Raw genomic sequence first — 20,622 nt, 5'->3', positions numbered from 1 at the left:
ACCTAATTTGAATTTTATTTGTATTTTTCATAATAGTGGTACAAAACTCTTCTCTGAAGAAAGTTATTCCTGGCCAAGGGCTCCACAAATGGGAAGAGCCTCCTCCTGGCACGGCACTTCTTTCTCTTTTTTTGATTTCCCAGACACCTTATTTGCTTTTAAGAAAACCTAGAAGCTGTACACATTTTTTGTCAGAATCGTGAGAAATCACCCAAGTGGTGCTGATGGAACACGTTGAGGCTCTGACCTCATGGGGGAGGCTTTGGGAGTGATCACATGTAAATCACTGATCTGCTTGAGGTTTTATACCTTGCCCTGTGCTCTTTCTTGGGGCTTTTCATTGCCCATGAAGAGGATCTCACTTTAATTCAGAAACACAAATAGTTTCTTGCTGCCGGGCCAGAAGCCTGAGCGGGCCCGTATTTCAGCAGTGAGAAAGAGATCCCAAGAACTCAGGACTGGAAAGAAGAGGCCGAGAAAGTGTGGAAAGATGCCAAGAGGCCTTGGGTTCCTGGGCATCCTAAGGGACCTCGTGCTAAATTTTTAGTAGCTTTCCCTAACAGCACAGTGCAGAAATTGTTTGCTTGGTTTCATCACCACTTGTACACAAAGTTATTCTGCAAACATTATTTGTCTTCAAGATTTCTTTATATTTCTACTTTTTTACAAGAGAGAGAGGACACTGCTAGATTGACTCTTGGTTTTGGATCTAGAGCTTGTTCATTGCATCAGGGTAAAGTGCCAGGCTGCACACTGTGTATTCATCGTGTGCTCTGTGTTCATGCAGCTGTCACAGGCCAGATAGGACATGGAGGAGATGGGCTCCCTGCCCTCTGGCTCTTTGTATTCTTGGTATGAAGAAAACTGACAGATACATTTAGAAGCTGTTTCTAATGGATGTGGATTAACTGAAGCTGGAGCAGGTGGTGGGGGACACTGGGAGCACCAGGCCTGCAGCAGGATCGTGTTGGTGTGTGCAGCACAGACCCATTGTGCCTCATGGCCACAGGCGCTGCAGGAAAATAAGTGTAATAACAAGATCAAAGTTTGTGGCACAGCTAGACCTTGCCCAGTGTTGCTCTTCCATATTAGCCATGCCAGATCCAGTTGATGGCAGACCGTGAAGATCCTCAGTCACACCATTTTCCCAATTCCTAAATAAACTCGTTTTCACCGGGGCCTTTCCTTTGCCTTTACCAAAGTTAAAGAATGTCCTCTGTTATGACGAAGGAGGCAGCAAAGGTCAGTGGTTTGTAATAGGAGTCTGGAAACTGGGCGTTGTTAAGTACCCATGTCTCGAGATCCTCTATGAAGTCATGCTGTCTTTCGCACTGCAGTTTCTCTCACTTGGAGGTTTAACTTGTCGCTACTCGTGCTTGCCCCTGTTAAGCTAGAGTGGCAGTTTTCCCTAACCTATATTTTGCATTCTTTAGACAGGTTAGCAGGAAGCTGTGATCTCAGGTTAGATGCCAGGTGGGCATGATGTGGGAAGGCCTTCTGATTGCCATGTGGCCTTACTCACAGGGCAAGGGACATTCCCAGCCTGCAGGGATCCTGCAGCAGGAGAACAGAGCACTGTCCTGAGCCAGGAGTCCTGGGCTCGTGTCCTGCCCACCCTTACTTTTAGGACTTCCTGGCTAGGCAGTGGGCTGCGGAGTCCCTTCTAGTCCCGAGAGCATAACGTCTGATGGAATAACTTTAAAGAGGAGATGTGCTTCTGGAGAATTCTGGGGATAAAAGAGTTACTTTTTTTCTGAGGATTTTTTTTTTCTTGGCCATTAACTTTGCTTTTTTCTGCACTTTCTCTCCTCTCTCACTCCTCTCTCATAGGTTCTACCCCTGGAAAACAAAATGAAGGATCCTCGGAAGTTCCCACTCATCCTATACCTGGGCATGGTCATCGTCACCATCCTCTACATCAGTCTGGGGTGTCTAGGGTACCTGCAATTTGGAGCTAATATCCAAGGCAGCATAACCCTCAACCTGCCCAACTGCTGGTATGTCAGGGGAGGATGAAACCTGGGAGCACTGGATATTTTTAAAAACGAATGGATCAGAGTGTGGATTTTTCCTCTTACTTATCTCTTAAACCAGCCCACTTCACTCTAGCCCACCGTCTCCTGCCACTGCCAGCCCTCACTGGCCGCCCTGGACTGCATTCTGTTTGCGTTATTCATGTAGAGCCTTCTGCTGAAGCCAGTGGTCCTGATCAGCCGACGGATAAGCCATTTCTCCTTGGAATTCCTAAGCTCAAAAGGACCGAGTATCTAGTCCATTCACTGTAAACCATTCCAAATGGACAGGGAGATGGGAGGGCAAACCTGCATTTGGTTCCCAGCATCAGTTGTGCCTCTCCCTTGGTAGTCACAGGCTTGATATGCAGGTGGGAGCATCTCACTGTGGGCCGGGGATTGTTGGGAGTCCTTTCGTACCTCTCTTGCATTGATGAGTGTATTATAGGGAATAGCCATATTGAAATGCTTACTGAACAGGTAGATGGTGTCCCAGGGCATGTGCTGAGCAACCATCCTGTTTTGAAGATTAATCATCTCGTGGTGGAGAGCAGCTGTTAGCAGACACTGAGAAGCTTGTTGAGTGCCCGGCAGATCAGAATCACCTTTCAGTCTAGGCTAGCTGATCTGCCTGGGTGTGCTTTTTATTTTGTTTTGTTTTGTTTTATTGTATTGTATTTTTTTAAGTCAGCAGCACTCAGTATTTCCAGGGGCTTTCCCATTCAAGTATGAACCAGGCTTGACCCTGCTTAGCTTCCAAGATCAGATGAGATTGAGCACATTCAGAATGGTATGGCTGTAGACCTGGATTCGCTTTTTATTTTTTAAAATTCTTTTTCAGTTGATTTTAACTTGTGAGGCATACTAATTATATATCTGCATGCAGTATGTGTGACATTTGGATACATATATACAATGTGGAATTATCAGCTCAGGGTAATTGGCATATCCATCTGGTGCCTACTTTTAAATTGCCAAACGTTTCTGCCCTTCCAAGAAGGAAGAGGCAGGTAGTAGCTTGGTGTAACTATGTCACCTTTCCCTGAAAGATAAATGAATCGGGAGCAACAGAAGCAGCCCACATGATCTGAAGCCATAGAGGAGCATCTGTCTTCTTTCCTAACATCCCAAACCCAGCTGCTGTAACTTTTCTGCCTCTATTTGGGTGTAATTTATTTGGCTATCCCTGCAGGTGTCACTCTCCTGAGTCCAGACTTCATAGCTCTCCAGAGGCTTTCAGGCTGCTTTGAGTTTAATGATAGAGCCACCAGATTGCTTCAAAGAGTTTTTATTACCTATTTGTGGAGCAAATATGACCTTTTACCAAACTCAGTCTTTACAAGGTTGTTCTCCTGCTTATAGCATAAGAACATCTTCTAGATTTTAAGTTCAACCACAGAGAAACTCAATGCACATATACACAGTCTGTATTAGCACATTTAAATAGATTTCCAACAAGGGAGGACAAATGTTTCTTGCTGCTTAACACATGAGGGTCTGGTTTAAAGTGGAGCTTTGCTTAGGGACAGAGACCTTTCCTTTTAATGACCAAGTCAGATCTGTAAGTTGATCACAGACTTTTTTCCTACTCTGCAGTCAAGGCACTGAAGTGATAAAATAGGGATATCCCATAGTGAGTTACGTCTTTTTTGGAAGCTACACCTGAAGCAGTAGTAGGAAGAGAGCCATAGTGGTATGGAAAGATGGAATTCTGCTCCGGCCTCTTGGTCCTGCAGTGTCTTCATCTAATTCTAGGGACACTTGACTCGGATGGGACAGATATAAATAGGCTTGTGACATTTTAATTGCATTTTTGTTTTTATTTTCGAAGGCATATACACCCATATACCCATGGCAAAGATTCAGATTTTCAAAAGGTACACAGAGAGCATTTAGTTTCCACCCCTCGCCCTCCACTCTAGTTCCCAGTTTCACAATTTCCCATTTCAGAGACAATCATATTCCCAGTTTCTTTCTTTCTTTTTTTTTTTTTGAGATGCTTAATGTATGTAAGATTGTCATGTGGGGCAAGGGTATGTTTTTTTCTCCTCTTTTTTCTTTTTGAAGACAAATTGTAGCACTCTATAGATACTGTATTGCTTCATGCTTTCTTCACTTAAAAAAAGTGATATAAAAGTGTCCCCATGATAGTGATATACTGTATCACATGATAGAGTGATATATCGTGGGGATAGTTTCATATCACACCTGGAGTTCTGCCTCATGCTTTGTTAAAAGCTATATGGGGGCACCACGATTTGTCTAACCAGTTCCCACTGGTTAACATTTAAATTGTTTTCAGTCTTTCCTTCTTAAATAGTGCTGCAGTGAGATATTGTGAATATAAGCTTTTGTGTACATGTGCGAGGATATCTGCAAGCTAAATTTTTAGACATGAAATTGCTGGGGCCGAAGGACATGTGGATTTGTAGCCTTGATAAGTGTCAACAAATCTCAATGGAACCATTTTGCACTCTTGCTGATGATGTGTAAGTGTGCTGAGCAGGCTTGGAACGTCTCCTGTCTGTCTCGGCAGGTTGTACCAGTCAGTTAAGCTGCTGTACTCCATCGGGATCTTTTTCACTTACGCGCTCCAGTTCTACGTCCCGGCTGAGATCATCATCCCCTTCTTTGTGTCCCGAGCACCCGAGCACTGTGAGTTAGTGGTGGACCTGTTTGTGCGCACAGTGCTGGTCTGCCTGACATGTGAGTAGAAGACAATAATTGCCTTGCTTGTTTTTCCCTAAAGGGCACCCAGTCTCGAGGCTTGCGTGAGAAAAGACAGTACGTGTCTTTCGACACATACTGCTTATGTTTGTGAGCAGAGAACCTGGCCCATGGCCTCGCTTTCAGAGTTGAGGCACCTCCAGATGGGGAAGTGAATTAATTACATATGTACTCTAAAGAACATGGGAATGAGGACAGTGGTTTATTTATAAATAGGGTATGAAATGCTGTGGAGATGGTTATCATTCAGAGTAAAGACATACAACTGCTATCCCATATTAAATAAGGTAAAGGTCTGAAAGCCATTTAACCCGTATCTGTAATGAGTATAAGTTACTTTGATGAAGGGTACTTATTTGTTTTTTCGAATTGTTGTTTTTCCAGTGTGACAAGTTACTCCTTAGATTTCCTTTAGAGCCTGTACGATAGTATTCTACACATTTTTTAATGTCAGTCTTACTAAATATGTTTCAGAAAATTTCTAGTGATTAACCTAGGTATTTGATTGATCACTTGTGTTTTATTCTTCTTCTCTCAGCCCCGTTCCAAGGAGTATAAGTTAAAATACAGGATATCCTTCTGTTTGCTGTGGTTGAAAACTGGTGACATTTAGAAAATAAAAGTAAAATTTTTTTTTGTAGCTTTTGTGAGTTGGTAGACTAGAGAACCCTGGAGCAAATTGGTCTGTAATAGTGAATTTAAGTTTCTAAGAGATTTGCAATTGTTTTCCAAATGGAAATGCTTAAAGCATAGATTCCTCTTTTTGGTTCTATTTGTTTTTTTTTGTTTTTGTTTTTTTTTTTTGAACAAGAACCTGTTTGCTTATATTGAGACTTCCCTGAGAATTTTCTTAAATTATTCAGTCTGAGCCTTTGTCTTTGGAATAAAAATAGATCCATATGATTTTTAAAATTCTAATTAGGGTTGAATGTTTTAAGGATGAAAGATAGGAATGTTGTCTAGCATTTGCTCTTAGTCATTCTTTCAGTCCCTCTCCTAGACTAGCCTATAGAAACAGCCCACGCAGCTGCTAATCCAGGGCCCAGGGCTGTTGAAAGCCAGCTGCTCTTCCCACAGTGACTGAAAAAGAAGGAACATGATGTATCCTGCTTTTCTAGTAGATTGCCTTAATGTGTACTGCTAAGATGGGATGTTTGGATTCCAGATTTTAATCCTATCTTGTGCCAGTAACTCTCCATGCTTTGATTCTAAGGTGTATATTTCCACCGTGGATGGAGTAGCTCTAAGTGCTGAGGAGACAGCTTTCACGTGTACCGTATTTATAATGTAAACTCTCAGGGCCCAATTCTTAAATCTAAAGGGCACTGGAAGAAAGAATGTGGTTAGTTCAAATAATTTGCTTTTCTCCAAAGTGTTCCCTCCAGAAAAAGTAGGTCTCTCTAGGTAAACTGTGCCTTCCTGACTAAACAGCTTCTCCTCCCTGCCTGTTGAGCTGGGGCAGTGACAGGAACCTGGCTCCTCTTCCTGCCCAGTTTTCCCCTCCAGCCTGACTCAGCCTCCCTGTAGCATATGTCACACTTCCTGCCAGGTTTATTTCTGCAGCACCCCACAGGAGACAGTAGTCTCTGATTCACAGACCTCATGTTATCCTTAGATGCCTCTTGGATTTTGCTTCACTTTTCCTGGCCCTGTCTATGAGTCTCATCTCCCTTCAACAGCACGATGCTCAGAAGACACGGCTGCTTTTGGTCTTCAAGTGTGTGCAGTTGTTTTTCCCTTCTGTGATCTGTTGTGACTTAGCATTGCATGTCATCCTGTTCAAAAAGGCAGCCCCCTTTATCTCTCAGAGCACTCGCCTCTCTCACCTTCTTTGGAGACTTTGAAGTTATTGTGGGACTCAGTAGAGGCCTTTCATGGTAGCAGCAACTTAAGTGTATTCATGCAAGTTCATTTTGTTCTTGCTTTTCTGTTCTTTCAGATCTTTCAGCACCATTGATTAGTATGTGATTTTAGATCTTTAATTGATGTTTTTCATTTATACTCATACATTTTAACAGCAGCTTCTTTTTTTGCTATTTCTGGTGTTTTCCTATCTTTTCCACAACTTTTCCTCCTCCTCTTCACCCTCCAAGGGGAACAGGAGGAATTTGATGTAGTTTCATTTTTTTTTTTTTTTTTGCCTTCTTGGAATTCAGCTTTCTCCCCACTCTCCCCCATCCTCCAAAGATTACTATGGCTGATACGGACTTTGTGATGCTTAATTTCAAACTGTTGGAGAAGAAGGGGAGGAAAAACAAGTATTTCATAGAATAATGCTCATTTTGTTATGATTTCATATTGGACAGTATCTACTTCCAGCCCGTATTTTTGGAAATGCTGACTTAGCAGGTCACCTTATGTCCAGATCTTGTGTGGAAGAGGCTGGCCCCACCTGGTGGAGTCTGGAGTTGTAGGATCAATGGTTTTTTAGATTTCTTTGGAGCAATAACCCATCCATCCTTCAGTGATTCATACTGATTCTCTGTGGCATTTGCCATGTGACACATTTTACTTCAATTTGCTATGAAAATTTCAGAAACCTATTTCTGAAGATATAATTACATAAAATCGCATCATTCAAGAAGCCTGTTCAGACTGGAATGCAGAGCTGCAAAACATTCCAAGCAGTCAGATTTTTAGAGGATAAAGCTTCCAGGTCCAAACAGAGTAGCTTCTTAGTACCTTTGGGCCTTTCACACTTTTTAGTCTTGCAGTTACAGTGAAGAAGAGCAGTATCATTCATTAGCTGTGTAACCCTGGCCCGTCTCCAGGAACCCTCACAAGGCCTCAGGGTCCTCAACTGTAAGATAGGACGGGTGTCTGATCTCCAAGATTTCTCTGAACTCCAAAATTCTGTGATTCTGTACAGATGCTTTGCGCTTGATTTTAAGTTTCTACACAAATATTACTCTAAAAAAAAGAAAGTCAATGTAAAAACATTCGGGAATAAAAGAAGAAGAAATTCCAATATTCTACCAGTTTGACAAAGTAATGTATTTTTTGCATTGTATCTTCTGTGTCTTAATCCTCATGGGTTAGTTGTAAAAATAGTTGCAATTGTAGTTTACATATAACTTTGTCTTTCACATTTTGTTTAATTTTATATCATGAATATTCATATCTTTCACTAATATTTTCACGATCTCATGGTATTTCACTGTATTGGTGGATCATATTAACTAAGGTGCTGCTTTAATGTTAGACATGGAGGTTGTTTCCCTTGCTTTCATATTTTTTAAATTTATACCCCCACTAAGTCCAATTTTGTATTCTGTCCTAGACTATTGTGAATTTTAAAGGCATATTTATAGACATTTAAAAGTAACATGGTAGGTTTTAAGAGCTTTGATCATAATAAAATAGCAGCAAGAGCTCCCAGCACAAGAGCCGTAAATGGAGAGCATATTTCCTAAGTGTGTGTGTTTGTTCTTTTCAGTGCTTTGCTCTTGTCTTGTGCATAAGTCAGCTCTTTCTGATGCTGGTTCAAAACCACAGGCTCCAGAATCCAGTTCCTTCTGTGAACATGACTGTTGGCCTTATGTTGCTTCAGCAGTTTAAAAGATCATATTCTTCGTGTCTCTTCACCCAAAGGGAAGACGTTTTGTAATATTGTTGGAGCCCTCTTGACTAATCGTGTGGCCGAGCTGAGGTTGGCCTCTGTCCCCGCTTTGATAAATACCACAGCTGAGCTGCTGCCGAGAAGTGTATAATTGAGTTTGTTATACAAATGTCTTCCTCTTTGTCTGGGCTGGGGTCTTTTTGTGTGGGGGGTGCAGGGATTAGGAGAGAGTTGGGAGAGGGGTATTCCTGGCTGGCTGCTTCCTGAGATCTCTACCTTGTTGAGTTTCTCTTCGTAGGCACTTTAACTCACAGAACACATTTGGTGCCAGAAGGGGTTTTATTTGCCCCACGTGTCTGAGTAGTCAACTGCTGCTTCTGGAGTTAAAGTCATTTTCCATGGTGGCAAAACCAGTACCCGTGCTGTTGAACCCTGGGAGCTGCTGATACTGCTTTGGTTTAGACATCCTTCTCTTCTTCCCACTTCATGTTAGTGGGAGGCTTGCTCTTGCCCTCTGCGGTGTCACGCTTTGTGTAGGGTTCAGTGGTGGTATGTGGTTCAGCTAGGACAGGAAGAGGGACTTCCCTTTGCAGCCCTGTGATCTTGGCTTTAAGAGGAGAGAAATGTTCTTAAAATCTCTACTAAGGATATTTTTATTAGGCATATTTATCTTATATAGTGGTGAAAACAAGAACAAGTTTTTAGATTACTTATAAAATATCATGATGAAGCAGAAGATCTTTGTCCAATCAGAGGAAAAATTCTGATCCCAAGCTTCTGTATCTGTTTCCACTTAACTCTCGCCACAGAGTGGAGCATCTCTCTGACTCCACTTAACTGTCATGAAGTGCCCATATGTCCTGCTAGGTCAGTATGGGAGAGGGTGGGGAGATGACAGACTCTCAGGGCTAGGAGAGGCTCTGATTTGTCTCCCGCCAGGGACTCATTTTCTCTGATAATAAAGGCCTCCTGTCTCTTGAGCGGACTTCAGCATTTGTGGAGATGCTCGTGTGGCTGGGACTGAAGGAATAACTCACACTTCCTTTATTCATACGAAACCAAGTGGCTTAGAAGCTCCCTTTTGGGCACGCCATATGTTCCAGGAAAGGAGCCCCATCGCTTTGCTGTGCCACCTTCAGGCCGGATGTGGTGCTTCCCGGTTGTCAGTGAGGTGAGGAACATATCCCAGAACACAGTCCTAAGTGACTAACACTGGAATGTATAGTCCTTAGAATTTCAGAGTTGGGCGAGACTTCAGACATCACCCAGTTACCATATTTCACAGGTAAATGAATGAACTGAGGCTCAGAATAGTAAACTGATTTGCCCTGTGCCACTCAACTTGTTATGGAGCAGGGACTAGTGATAATATTGAAGTATTTATTATTGGTTTTTAGAGTTCTGATTTCTTTACATGAGTGATACCATTTGACCATCCTGTTTAGTAGTTGGGGAAATGAGTCTCAAAGAGTTTAGGTAACTAGCCACTGAATGGTAGAGCTGAGGTTGAAGCCTGGGCATTCCAAATCCACAGCCTACACTCATTCCTATACCACCCTCTCCCTGGGGCTCAGTTCTCCTGATTGTTTCCTCAGTGCAGTTTCCACCCCACAGTAACACCTGGCGCCATCAGTGCGAGGGTGACATTAGGCAGGAAGACCCAGAGCCCACAGAGAGCAAGTGTCTTGGTGTCGGTACCACAGTAGACCAGCTCTTTTGTTGAGCGTTAGATGACCTATGATGAGAATGCTGTTTTGTCATCAGCCTACAATTTTACCTCTAATTTTCTCCATATTCAACCCTCAAGGTTTGGGAGATGTCACCAACTCTAGAAGCAGCGAAGGGCTGAAAACATACTATTTTTGAGTTGCAGGGAAATTAAAAGCCTAAACTTTTTGCACACTTCTCAAAGCCTTGAGATCAGTGAAGATGTTAATGAGAATTGCCGTTATGGTTGATTAATAGAAGAAGGAAAGATGAAGAACTGCTCCAGAGTATATAACACTGTGGCAGAGGTGGATCTGAGACTCAATATCCTTGTGCCCCTTTGCTGTCAGGCTTTGAATCCCTTGTCCAATTCCACTTGACAAAGCAGAAAGAGGTCAGGGCTGATCGTGTGCTGGATTCTCCACCACGCCCCATGGTGCGTCCCTGGGAAAGCTAGCCTGGGTGTCTGCCTCCCATTTCCTCACAGACAAGATCCTGCCACTGATCCGCCAGACTCCCTGTCTCCTCTCCCTCTGCATTTCCTTGCCCATCAGGTCTGTGAGGTTATGGCCCAGGGGCTTGAGGTCCTGGATCCTGGTCCCAGCTCTGTTGCTTCCTGTCGTTTACACCCTCTGGGCCTCTCTTTCCATAGGACTGTAGTAATTTTGTGGAGCTACATACCTGTGAAACAGAGGCAGATTCACCTCCACTAGTGAGTGCTTAGCAGTGCTGTCTGCTGGGTATCACTAGACATTCTGCAGTGATGGAAATGTCCTGTGTGTGTGCTGTCCATTGCAGCAGCCACTAGGCACCAGTGGTAGTTGAGACTTTGAAATGTGGCTAGTGTGAATGAAGAACAGGACTGATTTCATTTTAATTCATTTCAATGTAAATAGCCATCCATTGCTAGTGGCTACTGTGTTGGACAGCACAGCTCCAGGGTAGGTGTGAGGCAGGAGGCATGAATCCACTCTTTCCCTGGTGTGTTAATCCATTTGCAGTTATAAAGAAGCACCTGAGACTGGGTAATTTATACAGAAAAGAGGTTTATTTTGGCTCATGGCTCTGCAGGCTGTACAGGAAGTGTGATGCCAGCATCTGCTTCTGGTGAGGGCCTCAGGAAGCTTCTAATCGTGGCAGAAGGCAAAGGGGGAGCAGGCCTCACATGGCAAGACAGGGAGCAAGGAGAAGGGAGGTACCAGGCTCTTTTAAACAACAGCTCTCTTGGGGAGGGCACCAAGTCATTCATGAGGGATTTGCCCCCATGACTCTTCCCACCAGGCCCCACCTCCGACATTGGGGATCATATTTCAACATGAAATTTGGAGGGGACAAATATACAAACCATATTACCTGGTAAGTCCTGGTTCCCACATGCCTCTCATCTTACTGCAGGGAGTGCTATTCTATTTTGTTTGTTTTTATGACTCCTCAAAAATCAACTTCAGACATTGCAGTTTAAAGTGTTTCTTACAAAATCTGGTCTTGAAATGCAATCCAATCCTTCCTTCTGGTGCTCATCCAAAGAAGCAGTGATCGATGTAGACATTGGCTGCCTTGGACTCAGATGTCCTGGCAGTCTCACCAGTGTGATGCCTTCTTAGAGTGACTTGACTACATTTTTCCTTACAAAATGAACTTAGAAGCAAACCTCTCATATAAAAGGTAACCCTCTCGTAGGAATCAGTGAGGTAGTAGATAAGCTCTGGATGTCTGTATCAAGGCTGGGAGCATCCAGCTATGGCCCAGCAGTGGGAGAGACAATCTGTGAAACTCTGTTTGATTACTGACAGGTTAGTAACTAACAGGAAGTCATGCACTGTAGCAGGATGCACTTTTCATGGCCAAAAAGATGAATACTAATGACGATAACATTAACATGTAAGACATCCCTACTGTACACCAGGCCTTTTGTGAAGCACCTGCATAACCTCATTAGACCATCATGACATCTCTATGATATAGGAGCAGTTAATATCCCCATTTTGCCAACAAGAAAACTGGGGAATAGAGAGGTACCATACCTTCCCCAGTGTCATTCAGCTAATTAGCAGCAGAGCCAAGATCTGAACACAAGAACCTAGTTCCAGAGCCCACAAGCCTCAATAAACCTGTGAAACACTGGCCTTTGCCTGCCTGGTGGAAAGATCAGTGAGATGGGAAGCATGGGGTCAGTGGGCACTAGGATAGGTGTATTCGGTGAAGCCTCCTCCTGCTTCCAGCACTGTCTGGCAGTGTTGGCAATGGCTGGTATGGCACGGAAGCTGATGGCACCTCCTGCGGCAGTGCACCATTCGTCTCTGTCAGTTCCTCCTTCCTCGCTCACCCGTGACTGAGTTTCAGATGTGAGAGGCAGTGGGTGTCCTGACACAGAGATATGGTTATTGTGTGGGACTTCGCCAGGGGTCAGCCTGCAGATAGAACTGCTTTTTTTCACCTGTATGAAAATGCTCTGTGAGATGTGGTTTTATCATGGTGTCTTTCCAGAAAGAGGGGTTTCTTTTCCTATTTGGTTTCTTGTCAGTCAAGTAGAAATGTTTGTGTTGGAGTCTCCCTGAGTGGTAAGAAAATGAGCAGCTGCTCAGAAATGTCCACCTCCTTTTCTGCCCCCTACCCTCCCTCCTTTGGTAGAAGCCAGATTGCCCTGAAATGTAATTTGGTTCCTTTTGTGCAGAAAGATGGAAGTCATGCGCTGTAGCAGGAAAAGCTGAAAGCCCAGGGACTGGAGCCAGAAGATCCAGGTTCCAGTCCCAGTTCTGCTGACCTTGCAGGGGGACGCCAGTTCTTCCACGTTTCTGGGCATCTGTTTCACAGAGATTGAACTGGATAATGTCTGCATTTTCTTAGAGCTCTCAATCCTAGAAGACGGACAGATGCTGAATTTGCTCAACAGTAGGGAGACAGACCTGTCCCAGCTCTGGGCATCTTAAACAGGCATGTCCTCTCTTTCTGCAGGCATCTTGGCCATCCTCATCCCCCGCCTGGACCTGGTCATCTCCCTGGTGGGCTCCGTGAGCAGCAGCGCCCTGGCCCTCATCATCCCACCGCTCCTGGAGGTCACCACCTTCTACTCAGAGGGCATGAGCCCCCTCACCATCTTCAAGGACGCCCTGATCAGCGTCCTGGGCTTCGTGGGCTTTGTGGTGGGGACCTATGAGGCCCTCTATGAGCTGATCCAGCCAAGCAATGCTCCCATCTTCATCAATTCCACCCGTGCCTTCATATAGGGATCTGGGTTCGTCTCTGCAGCTGCCTACCCCTGCCTCGTGTGTCCCCCGTTACCTGTCCCCAGAGCCTCAGGTATGGTCCAGGCTCTGAGGAAAATCAGGGTTGCTGTGTGGGAACCCCTCTGCCTGGCTCCTGGATACCCCGGGCCAGGTAACCTGAGGGCAGGGGAGAAGTGGGGTGGCAGACATGCAGAAGTGCCACTAGTGACAGGGCCGCCATCGGTCACTTGTACCTATTTACACCCAGAACTTTCCAGCTCCCCCTCATCATGCCTCCTCCTTCCTTCCCCGCTGCTGGTGCGCCTCACCCAATTCATTCTTACTGCACAGTTCACTTTATTTAACAATTTTAGTGTCCCCCACCTCATGTGTTCACCTTTTCCGGTCTAGGCATAGATTAAATAACTGGGAACTCCCCCTCTTTATAAAGCTGGGCTTCTTTCTCATCTCTCTCCCAAATGTTGTATCTCAGTATTCTTCCTGCTCGAGTCTCCAGGGGGTGGCTGGACCTACCTGGTCATTTGAAACAGGCTCCCCAAACTGGAGTTTTTAATCTTGACTCTCTGGCTTGCTGTGCCCCTTAAGGCAATGCTTCTCTTCAGCGGATTCCTTAGGATGGGTTACAGTACTGTATTCTTAGTTGCTTTAGCTCTTGAAACATAGGAAGTGTTGCCTAAACTGAAAATATTTATCTTTTATTTAAAATCAGATTTTTGTTTTTAGACTGTCTCTAGATCTGGCGCTATTATGAATTACTTCTTCTTCAGTAAACTTTGACTCAACTTCTCCTGCTGAAAAGAAGCTCGCTCCAGGAGATGTCTGCTGGGGTCCTCGGCACTCTTGGCTGAGGACTCAAAGGTTTTAATCAGGATCATCTAAAAATGTACCTCGGTGAGGAGGCACAGATTTTGCCTCCTGTTGACCAGCCTGGTTTCATACTGAAAAGACATTGAAGGACTGCAGAAGTGTGTGGGTGCACTGGGCCGAGGGAAGGGTGGCTGAGTGAAAGGCATATAAAATGGGGCTGTGTGCATGCAGGCCCATGTTTCAGCCTCAGCCCATGCCAGGTGAAAGGATCAGCAATGCTCAGTTGCCATCGTGCTGGGACGACACCCACTCTATTGCCACGGATGAGTAGCTGAGGTCAGTGTGCACAGAGAGTTTGAAATTAAGTTCATAGACTTTACAGCAGCTGGTCTGACACTACGCGCGGTGCTTGGTTGTTTACAATCAGTGGGGAATAGGGCAGAACCAGTGCCCGGCCCCACACTGCCTCTGTGGCTTGGACTTTGAAAGGAACCACTGAACACTAATTATGAGCCCTGTCTTTCCCCCAGAATGCCTCCCTGGGTTTCGCAAACAGCCTTCAGGTTGGCCCTCCTCAAGGTCAGCCTTCAGATTTGGGAGCAAACTTCAGAGAAGGCAGAGGAAGATACATTGCCTTGCTGTGGGCTGCCTCTTCTTTCCTCTTGGTGTACGAAGTATTTCAGAAGGCCATTGATGAATTTCCCCTCTTTAGCTGTGTGTGTGTGCACATGTGTGTGTGCACGGTGTGTGTGTATGTGTTCCTGTGTAAGTAACAGAACCGACTCCTTGTCTCCTCTGTTCCGTCACCAGGCTCTTACTTCACTGCAGATACAGTTCACTCTGAAAGTTGGTTGAAGGAGAGCAGCAAAAATGTATCAGAGGTTTTGCTTCTGTGTTTCCCCCAAAGCTCATAAGGGCTGTGACGCAGCCACATGGCCCCAGTTTTTTCTGTCTCTTCTGTTCCAAAGCCAGGAGAGCTGACTTCCAGGTGAAGGGATGGGAAAAGTGGACTCTCAATGTAGTGACTCCCCACCTACCTAATAATTTGTTAACTTAGGAACATGCCGTCATTGTTGACTTGTTCTTCCTTAGGAGAAGGACGCTTTTCACCACCCTTTCTGTTCTATGGTGGACTCTTAACAGGTGCTATGTGACCACGAATCTAGCTGGGAGTAGCAGAGGCCCTGTCTTCTGAAGTCGCAGGCTTAGAAGTTACCAAAGTGGGCTCGGAAACTGTCATCTCCTGGTTCCAAGTTCGGGCTCTGGCAGCCCAGCCACTATCTTAGCTGTCTTCCCCAGCGGTGCTAAGAGTGGTCTCAGTGAGAAGGTAGAGGCCAACTGGAGGGCCAGACCTGTATCCTGCCCATGTCCTCCTTGGTGGACGTTTCTGTTTACTCAGAGCTGCTAGAGGCCATCCTGCCCAGCCGAGTTCTGAGATTGGGACTGTGATGTTGGCACCTGAGGACTGGATGGGAGAATACTGGGGGTCCCCCAGCTCTTAGCAAGATGCAGGCTATTGCTGCCTGGCTGTGAGAACACGGTATGTAGGAGAGTTGGCTGTAGCCTTAGGATTTCTGGAAGCCAATTTGGCATTGCCTGTTTGATCTCTGGCTTGTGTTCCTGCTACACTTACAGACTGATTGCGTGGCTCTTCCAGAAGACCCAGGAAGGGCAGCTCCAGCTGGTGGGCCTTCCTGGCTGTGCAGGTGCACAGCTGTTAGGCATCAAGCAAAGGGTCAGCCAGTCAGTAGTAGTGGGAGGAAGCCCTTCTTCCTCTTATGCAAGCAGCTCTCAGCCAGCCCAGAATCTCTTATGCAGCCCAAAGGGCTTCTTGAAGCAGAGAAGCCTCCCTGGTGTCCTCCCACCATAAGTAGAAATACGATCACAGAGCAACAGAGCAAAGGCTTTCAGGAGTGTGAGGCTGCATCTGCTGGAGCAAAGGGGAGCCGTGGGCTTTCCCAGCTAGATACTCTTGAGCTTTGTGACCCTGCTCCTGTCACTCCAATTTCCCCGAGTCAGAGGTAGCTTTCTCAGAGCCCCTTGGTGGTTCTCTCCTCCAAATGCTGCTGTTGGGAGCAGGCTTCCAGCTCTCAGTGGGCAGTGCACCTCCTGCTAAATGCAGACACTTGCTGGGAAGAGTGTGAGCTGGCATCTTCTGTTCACTCTGCCTAGCAGTTGCCACCATTCAGAAGTGGCATTATTTATGTTGTGCTGCTGTCCAGCTGCTATGATCCCCTCATCTGCACAAGCCCTGGCGAGATATGTGTGAATGTGTGTCATTTCACTTCAGCTGCCCTCTTCCATCTCTCCTCTGCAGCCAGATTCATTGGCTGATGCTCACTGCTCACTGTCTATCCCCAGGAAATTTATAGTTTTATCAATAGTCTTAAAGTGTTGATCCTAAACAAGTGCATTTGAAAAATCATGTTTCTTCTCTCTCATCTCTCATCTTACTTTTCTCTTCTCAGATTTCTCCCTTCCTAGAACATTATCTCTGTTTAGCACGAATGTTCACCTCATATTTTTCAGAAGTGCAAAAATCTCAATTTATGTCTGTTTACAGCTCTCTCTCCTCACTGCTCACAGCAAGGGTTTCTGTATCAGTGAATTTTATTTTGTAGCTGCTGAGATGTGAAGGCAAGCTTCAGCATCTGTCCCCACTGGGTCCACAATGCTGCTTCCTCAATGCTGCTTCCTCAAAGAGAAGACAGAGTCCAAGTGGCAGGACTTAGAAGTTAATTTTCCAAAGTACATTACAAATCTCTGAGGCCATTAGGGGAAAAGGAAGCGGTGTGGTTTGTCTTTGAAATTACGGTTAATACTTTTAGACAGTAAGTCCGACTGGTTGCAAAGCTGTTTGCCCCAACAATATCAGCTTGTAACATTTCTTCTCTTTCCTTTGTGCCACTGAGTCGTTCCCTGGCCAGAGGACATAAATGGTCCTGATAGGAGGTTATCAGAGTAAGGAAGGTAGGAGATATAGGTGCAGGGTGCCTGTCATTCACTGTGTTATTTGGTTTAAATCAAAGTGATTCTGGGGAAGCTATGTTCTTTCAGTGAATAATAAAATTGGTAACTCTATTGTAAAACATGTCAATGGTGTGTGAAGAAAATCAACCAATCCGTAGGTGTTGCTAACTAGACAGTACTGTGTGTGTTACGTGCCTGCGTGGATGTGCACTTCCACTTCCAGCACGGTATGTGTAGCGATGTGGATCATGCCAGAGTTCATAGATCCTGTTTGGGAGTTTGCACATGGATCATATGTTAAGCTTTTTCTTTTCAATAAATGAATTTTATTTTTTATTTTTGAGAGGTTGCTGTCTGTGTCTTTTTTTTTTTTTTTCCTTTTTATATCACTCAGATCCCTTGACTAGATACTGGGTTAGATGTTTCTGGTTTATGCCACAGAGTTCATATGAGAGTGGCACAAGCAGTAGACCCTTCCATGGAATTAAGAGTTGCCCAAGAAGAAAGGGACCAGGAATGTTTTTTTATTTTTTTCTGTTAGACAGTCCTCCCCTCCCTAACCCTCCTTCCGCTTCTCTCGAAGACTTGAGTAAGAATTTTCAGCCCTCTCCTTACATAGCAGATGAGCCCACATGACAGGTGAGATGGCCAGTTTTATATGTGTCAACTTATAATTCAGTCAAACGCTAATCCAGGTGTTGCTGCGAAGGTGTTTTGTAAATGTGGTTAACATCTATAATCAGTTGCCTTTAAGTAAAAGAGGTTTTCTCAGTATTGTGGGTGGGCCACATTCAATCACTGTAAAGGCCTTTAGAGCAAAGCTGAAGTTTCGTTGGAGAAGAAATTCTGCCTCCAGACTGCAGCATCAGCTCCTACGGGCCTGCCCTATGACTCGCAGACTTGCCGGCTCACACAGTCATGGGAGCCAGTTCCTTGATCTCTCTCTCAGTCTCTCTATGTGTATTTATATTCATATATGTGTATGTATATATGTGTGTGTATATATATATATATATCTCCTACTGGCTTTGTTTCTCTGAAGAAATCTGACACAATAGGTAACACTTAATTTTCTTGAAATGTGAAGATTAATTTCAGGACAGGACAACGGAAGAGATGACACCCCTTCCCTTCTCTTTTTGTCACTGAGTGGGAAAACACACTTAAGGCTTAAAATGTTTATTCTCAATACATTGGTTCCCCGCAAAAAAAATTACTTGGAATTTGTTCCCACCAGCAAGCACGCAATCAGTTGTGCAGCAAACACTAGCCAGGTGTGCTCCAATTCAATTCTGACACCACCTGCCTGGAGATGGCGTCAGATCCCACAGGATGAGGGCTCAGTCCCCAAGAGTGACACCCCTCACCACCACCACCACTTCCAGTGCCAATTGCAAGTACCAGGTTGTTTACCTGTGCTTCTGACTGGCTAAAAATTGTAAATCGGGGTTCCCATGACTCTGTTTTGGGGTTTGATTAATTTGCAGAGTAGCTCATAGAACTCAGGGAAATACACTTACTTGTATAAGTTTAAAAACAGAGCCTTTAAGGAACACTCTTAAAAGTATAATATTTTATCAAGAGAGGAAGGCGAGCATGTAGTCTATTTTCATTGTCATTATCATTTCTGGAACAGGAAGGTCAAAGAGATTTAGCAGCTATGCCAAGCTGCCCATCAGTAGGTAGCAGCATTGGGATACACACGCAAGTCTTCTGGTTCCAGAACCTGAGTGCTTCCCAAGGCGCTGGCTGCCTGTCTTTGTTGCAACCTCAAGAGGGAGGTTTGCCTTGAGAAATTGTCATGAGGGTTAGAGAGAATGTTGTAAAGTGCCATATGTAATAATCACAAAGGACTTATTAAACATTTTCTGAAATATTCGCTGACTTGTAGAAAACCAGGACTCCAAAGTACTTCTGCTTGTTGTTCTGGCTGTCCATCCGTGCACTGATGTCTTGTTCACTTCCTCTGTGGAGTGCACTCGATCCTCTTTTAGGTTGTCCACCTCTTGAAGTTTTTATTTCTGCTCACAGTTACACCTAATGGCTGTAACCTCTTCTTCCAGATAGCCAGGGCCCTCCGGCAAGCCCATTGCACTACTACTGGAGGAATAAACCTGAGTGACAGTGGACTGAATTTAGACCCTAAGCCTGGGGCTCTTTGCCATGTAGGTTGCCTTCCTCATAGTTAGCCTATTGTGGTTGTGCTGAGGAACTATGTGTGTCTTTAATGGGTATGCTTTACTAGACCCTTGGCCATTGGTCTCCTTTAAAAAAAAGTGGAGTAAAATTTACATGTAATTAAATTTAAATCTACCTTTTCAAATGTGCAGTTCAGTGTGTTTTGCATACAGTCATGTGACCACCATCTCAGTCAAGATACAGACCATCTTCTTTGCCCCCAGAAGGTCCCTTGTGCCCCTTTGCAATCAATCCCATCCTCACACCACTCAGCCGTTGGCAACTACTAATCTGTTTTTTCTGTCTCCAGTTTTGTCTTTTCTAGAATGTTGTATAAAACCATTATGTATGCAGCCCTTTGTGTCTGATTTCTTTCACTTAACATAATCATGCTTTTTATATTCCTCCACATTGTTATATGTATCCATAATTGATTCTTTTTATTGCTGAGTAGTATCCATTGCGTGAGTGAACCATACTTTGTTTATCCATTCATTAGTTGATAGTCTTTGAGGGTGCTTCAAATTTTTAGCTGTTATGGCTTAGTTATTTTAATGTAAATTCCTGGTAAACAATTTAGAAACTGCCTCTTCTTTCTTCCTTAAAACTCACTTGTAACTGCTGCTAATCAGAGTATGTTATGAGGGCAACTTAAATTTGTGCACCCCGGTGGCCATTCTCAAGTTTGGGGCTCAAATATACTCTATACTTAATTATAAAAAAATTACTATTATGAATAAAGCTGCTATAAATACTCATGTACAGGTCTTTGTGTAGACCTATGTTTTTATTTCTCTTGGGTAAATACCTAGAGGTGAAATGATGGGGTTGTATGGGAAATGTGTGCTAACTTTCGGCAAATTGTTTTCCAAAGTGGCGGTTCCCTTTTGGATTCCTAATGTATAACAGTTACAGTTGCTCCATATCCTCACCAATACTTAATATTGTGGTCTTTTAAATTTTAGTCCTCTAATAGGTGTGAAGTGGCATCTCATCGCAGTTGTAATTTGCATTTCCCCAATGACTAGTGATGTTTTGCACCTGTTTACATGCTTATTGGCCTATCTTTTCAATGAAGTATTTGTTCAAATATTTGCCTCTTAAAATTCAGTCATCTACTTCTTTTGATATAAGTTTTTTATTGGAAAATAATTGTAGATTTACAGGAAGATTCAAAGGCACAGGAGGGAGGTCCAGGTCCAGAGCACCCTTCAGCTGGGCTTCCCAGTGTTAATATCTTGCATAACTGTAGTACATTATCGAAGCCAGGAAATTGACATTGGCACAATCCATAGAGCTGATGCAGATTTTGTTAGTTATACAGATACTCATTTGTTTGTGTGTATGTTTGTATATAGCTGTATGCAGTTTTATCATGAGTAGTAGCTTTGTATACACCACCACCACAAACTAGATGCCTAACTGTATCATCACC

General features: G+C 44.2%; 1 protein-coding gene across 6 annotated transcripts in view; it reads left to right on the top strand.

Annotated features, from left to right (window-relative positions):
* SLC36A1 (solute carrier family 36 member 1) overlaps nt 1-19,276 on the top strand; it is a 48,789-nt gene extending 29,513 nt beyond the window's left edge. For 5 of the 6 annotated variants that reach the window (XM_023226995.2, XM_023226996.2, XM_023226998.2 and 2 more), the window contains 3 exons: nt 1,831-1,997; nt 4,549-4,718; nt 12,961-19,276. In XM_023226995.2, the coding sequence (XP_023082763.1) occupies nt 1,831-1,997; nt 4,549-4,718; nt 12,961-13,232 (609 nt within the window). In that variant the 3' untranslated portion in view covers nt 13,233-19,276. The remainder of the gene's footprint in view (nt 1-1,830; nt 1,998-4,548; nt 4,719-12,960) is intronic. The other variant, XR_002734695.2, reaches the window with a different exon arrangement.
* Nucleotides 19,277-20,622: the final 1,346 nt, after the last annotated feature.

This window comes from Piliocolobus tephrosceles, chromosome 4 (genome assembly GCF_002776525.5).
Source record: "Piliocolobus tephrosceles isolate RC106 chromosome 4, ASM277652v3, whole genome shotgun sequence".
NCBI classification, from domain to species: domain Eukaryota; kingdom Metazoa; phylum Chordata; class Mammalia; order Primates; family Cercopithecidae; genus Piliocolobus; species Piliocolobus tephrosceles.
The sequence above is the reverse complement of the archived record's forward strand: the minus strand, read 5'-3'. Positions and strand labels throughout refer to the sequence as shown.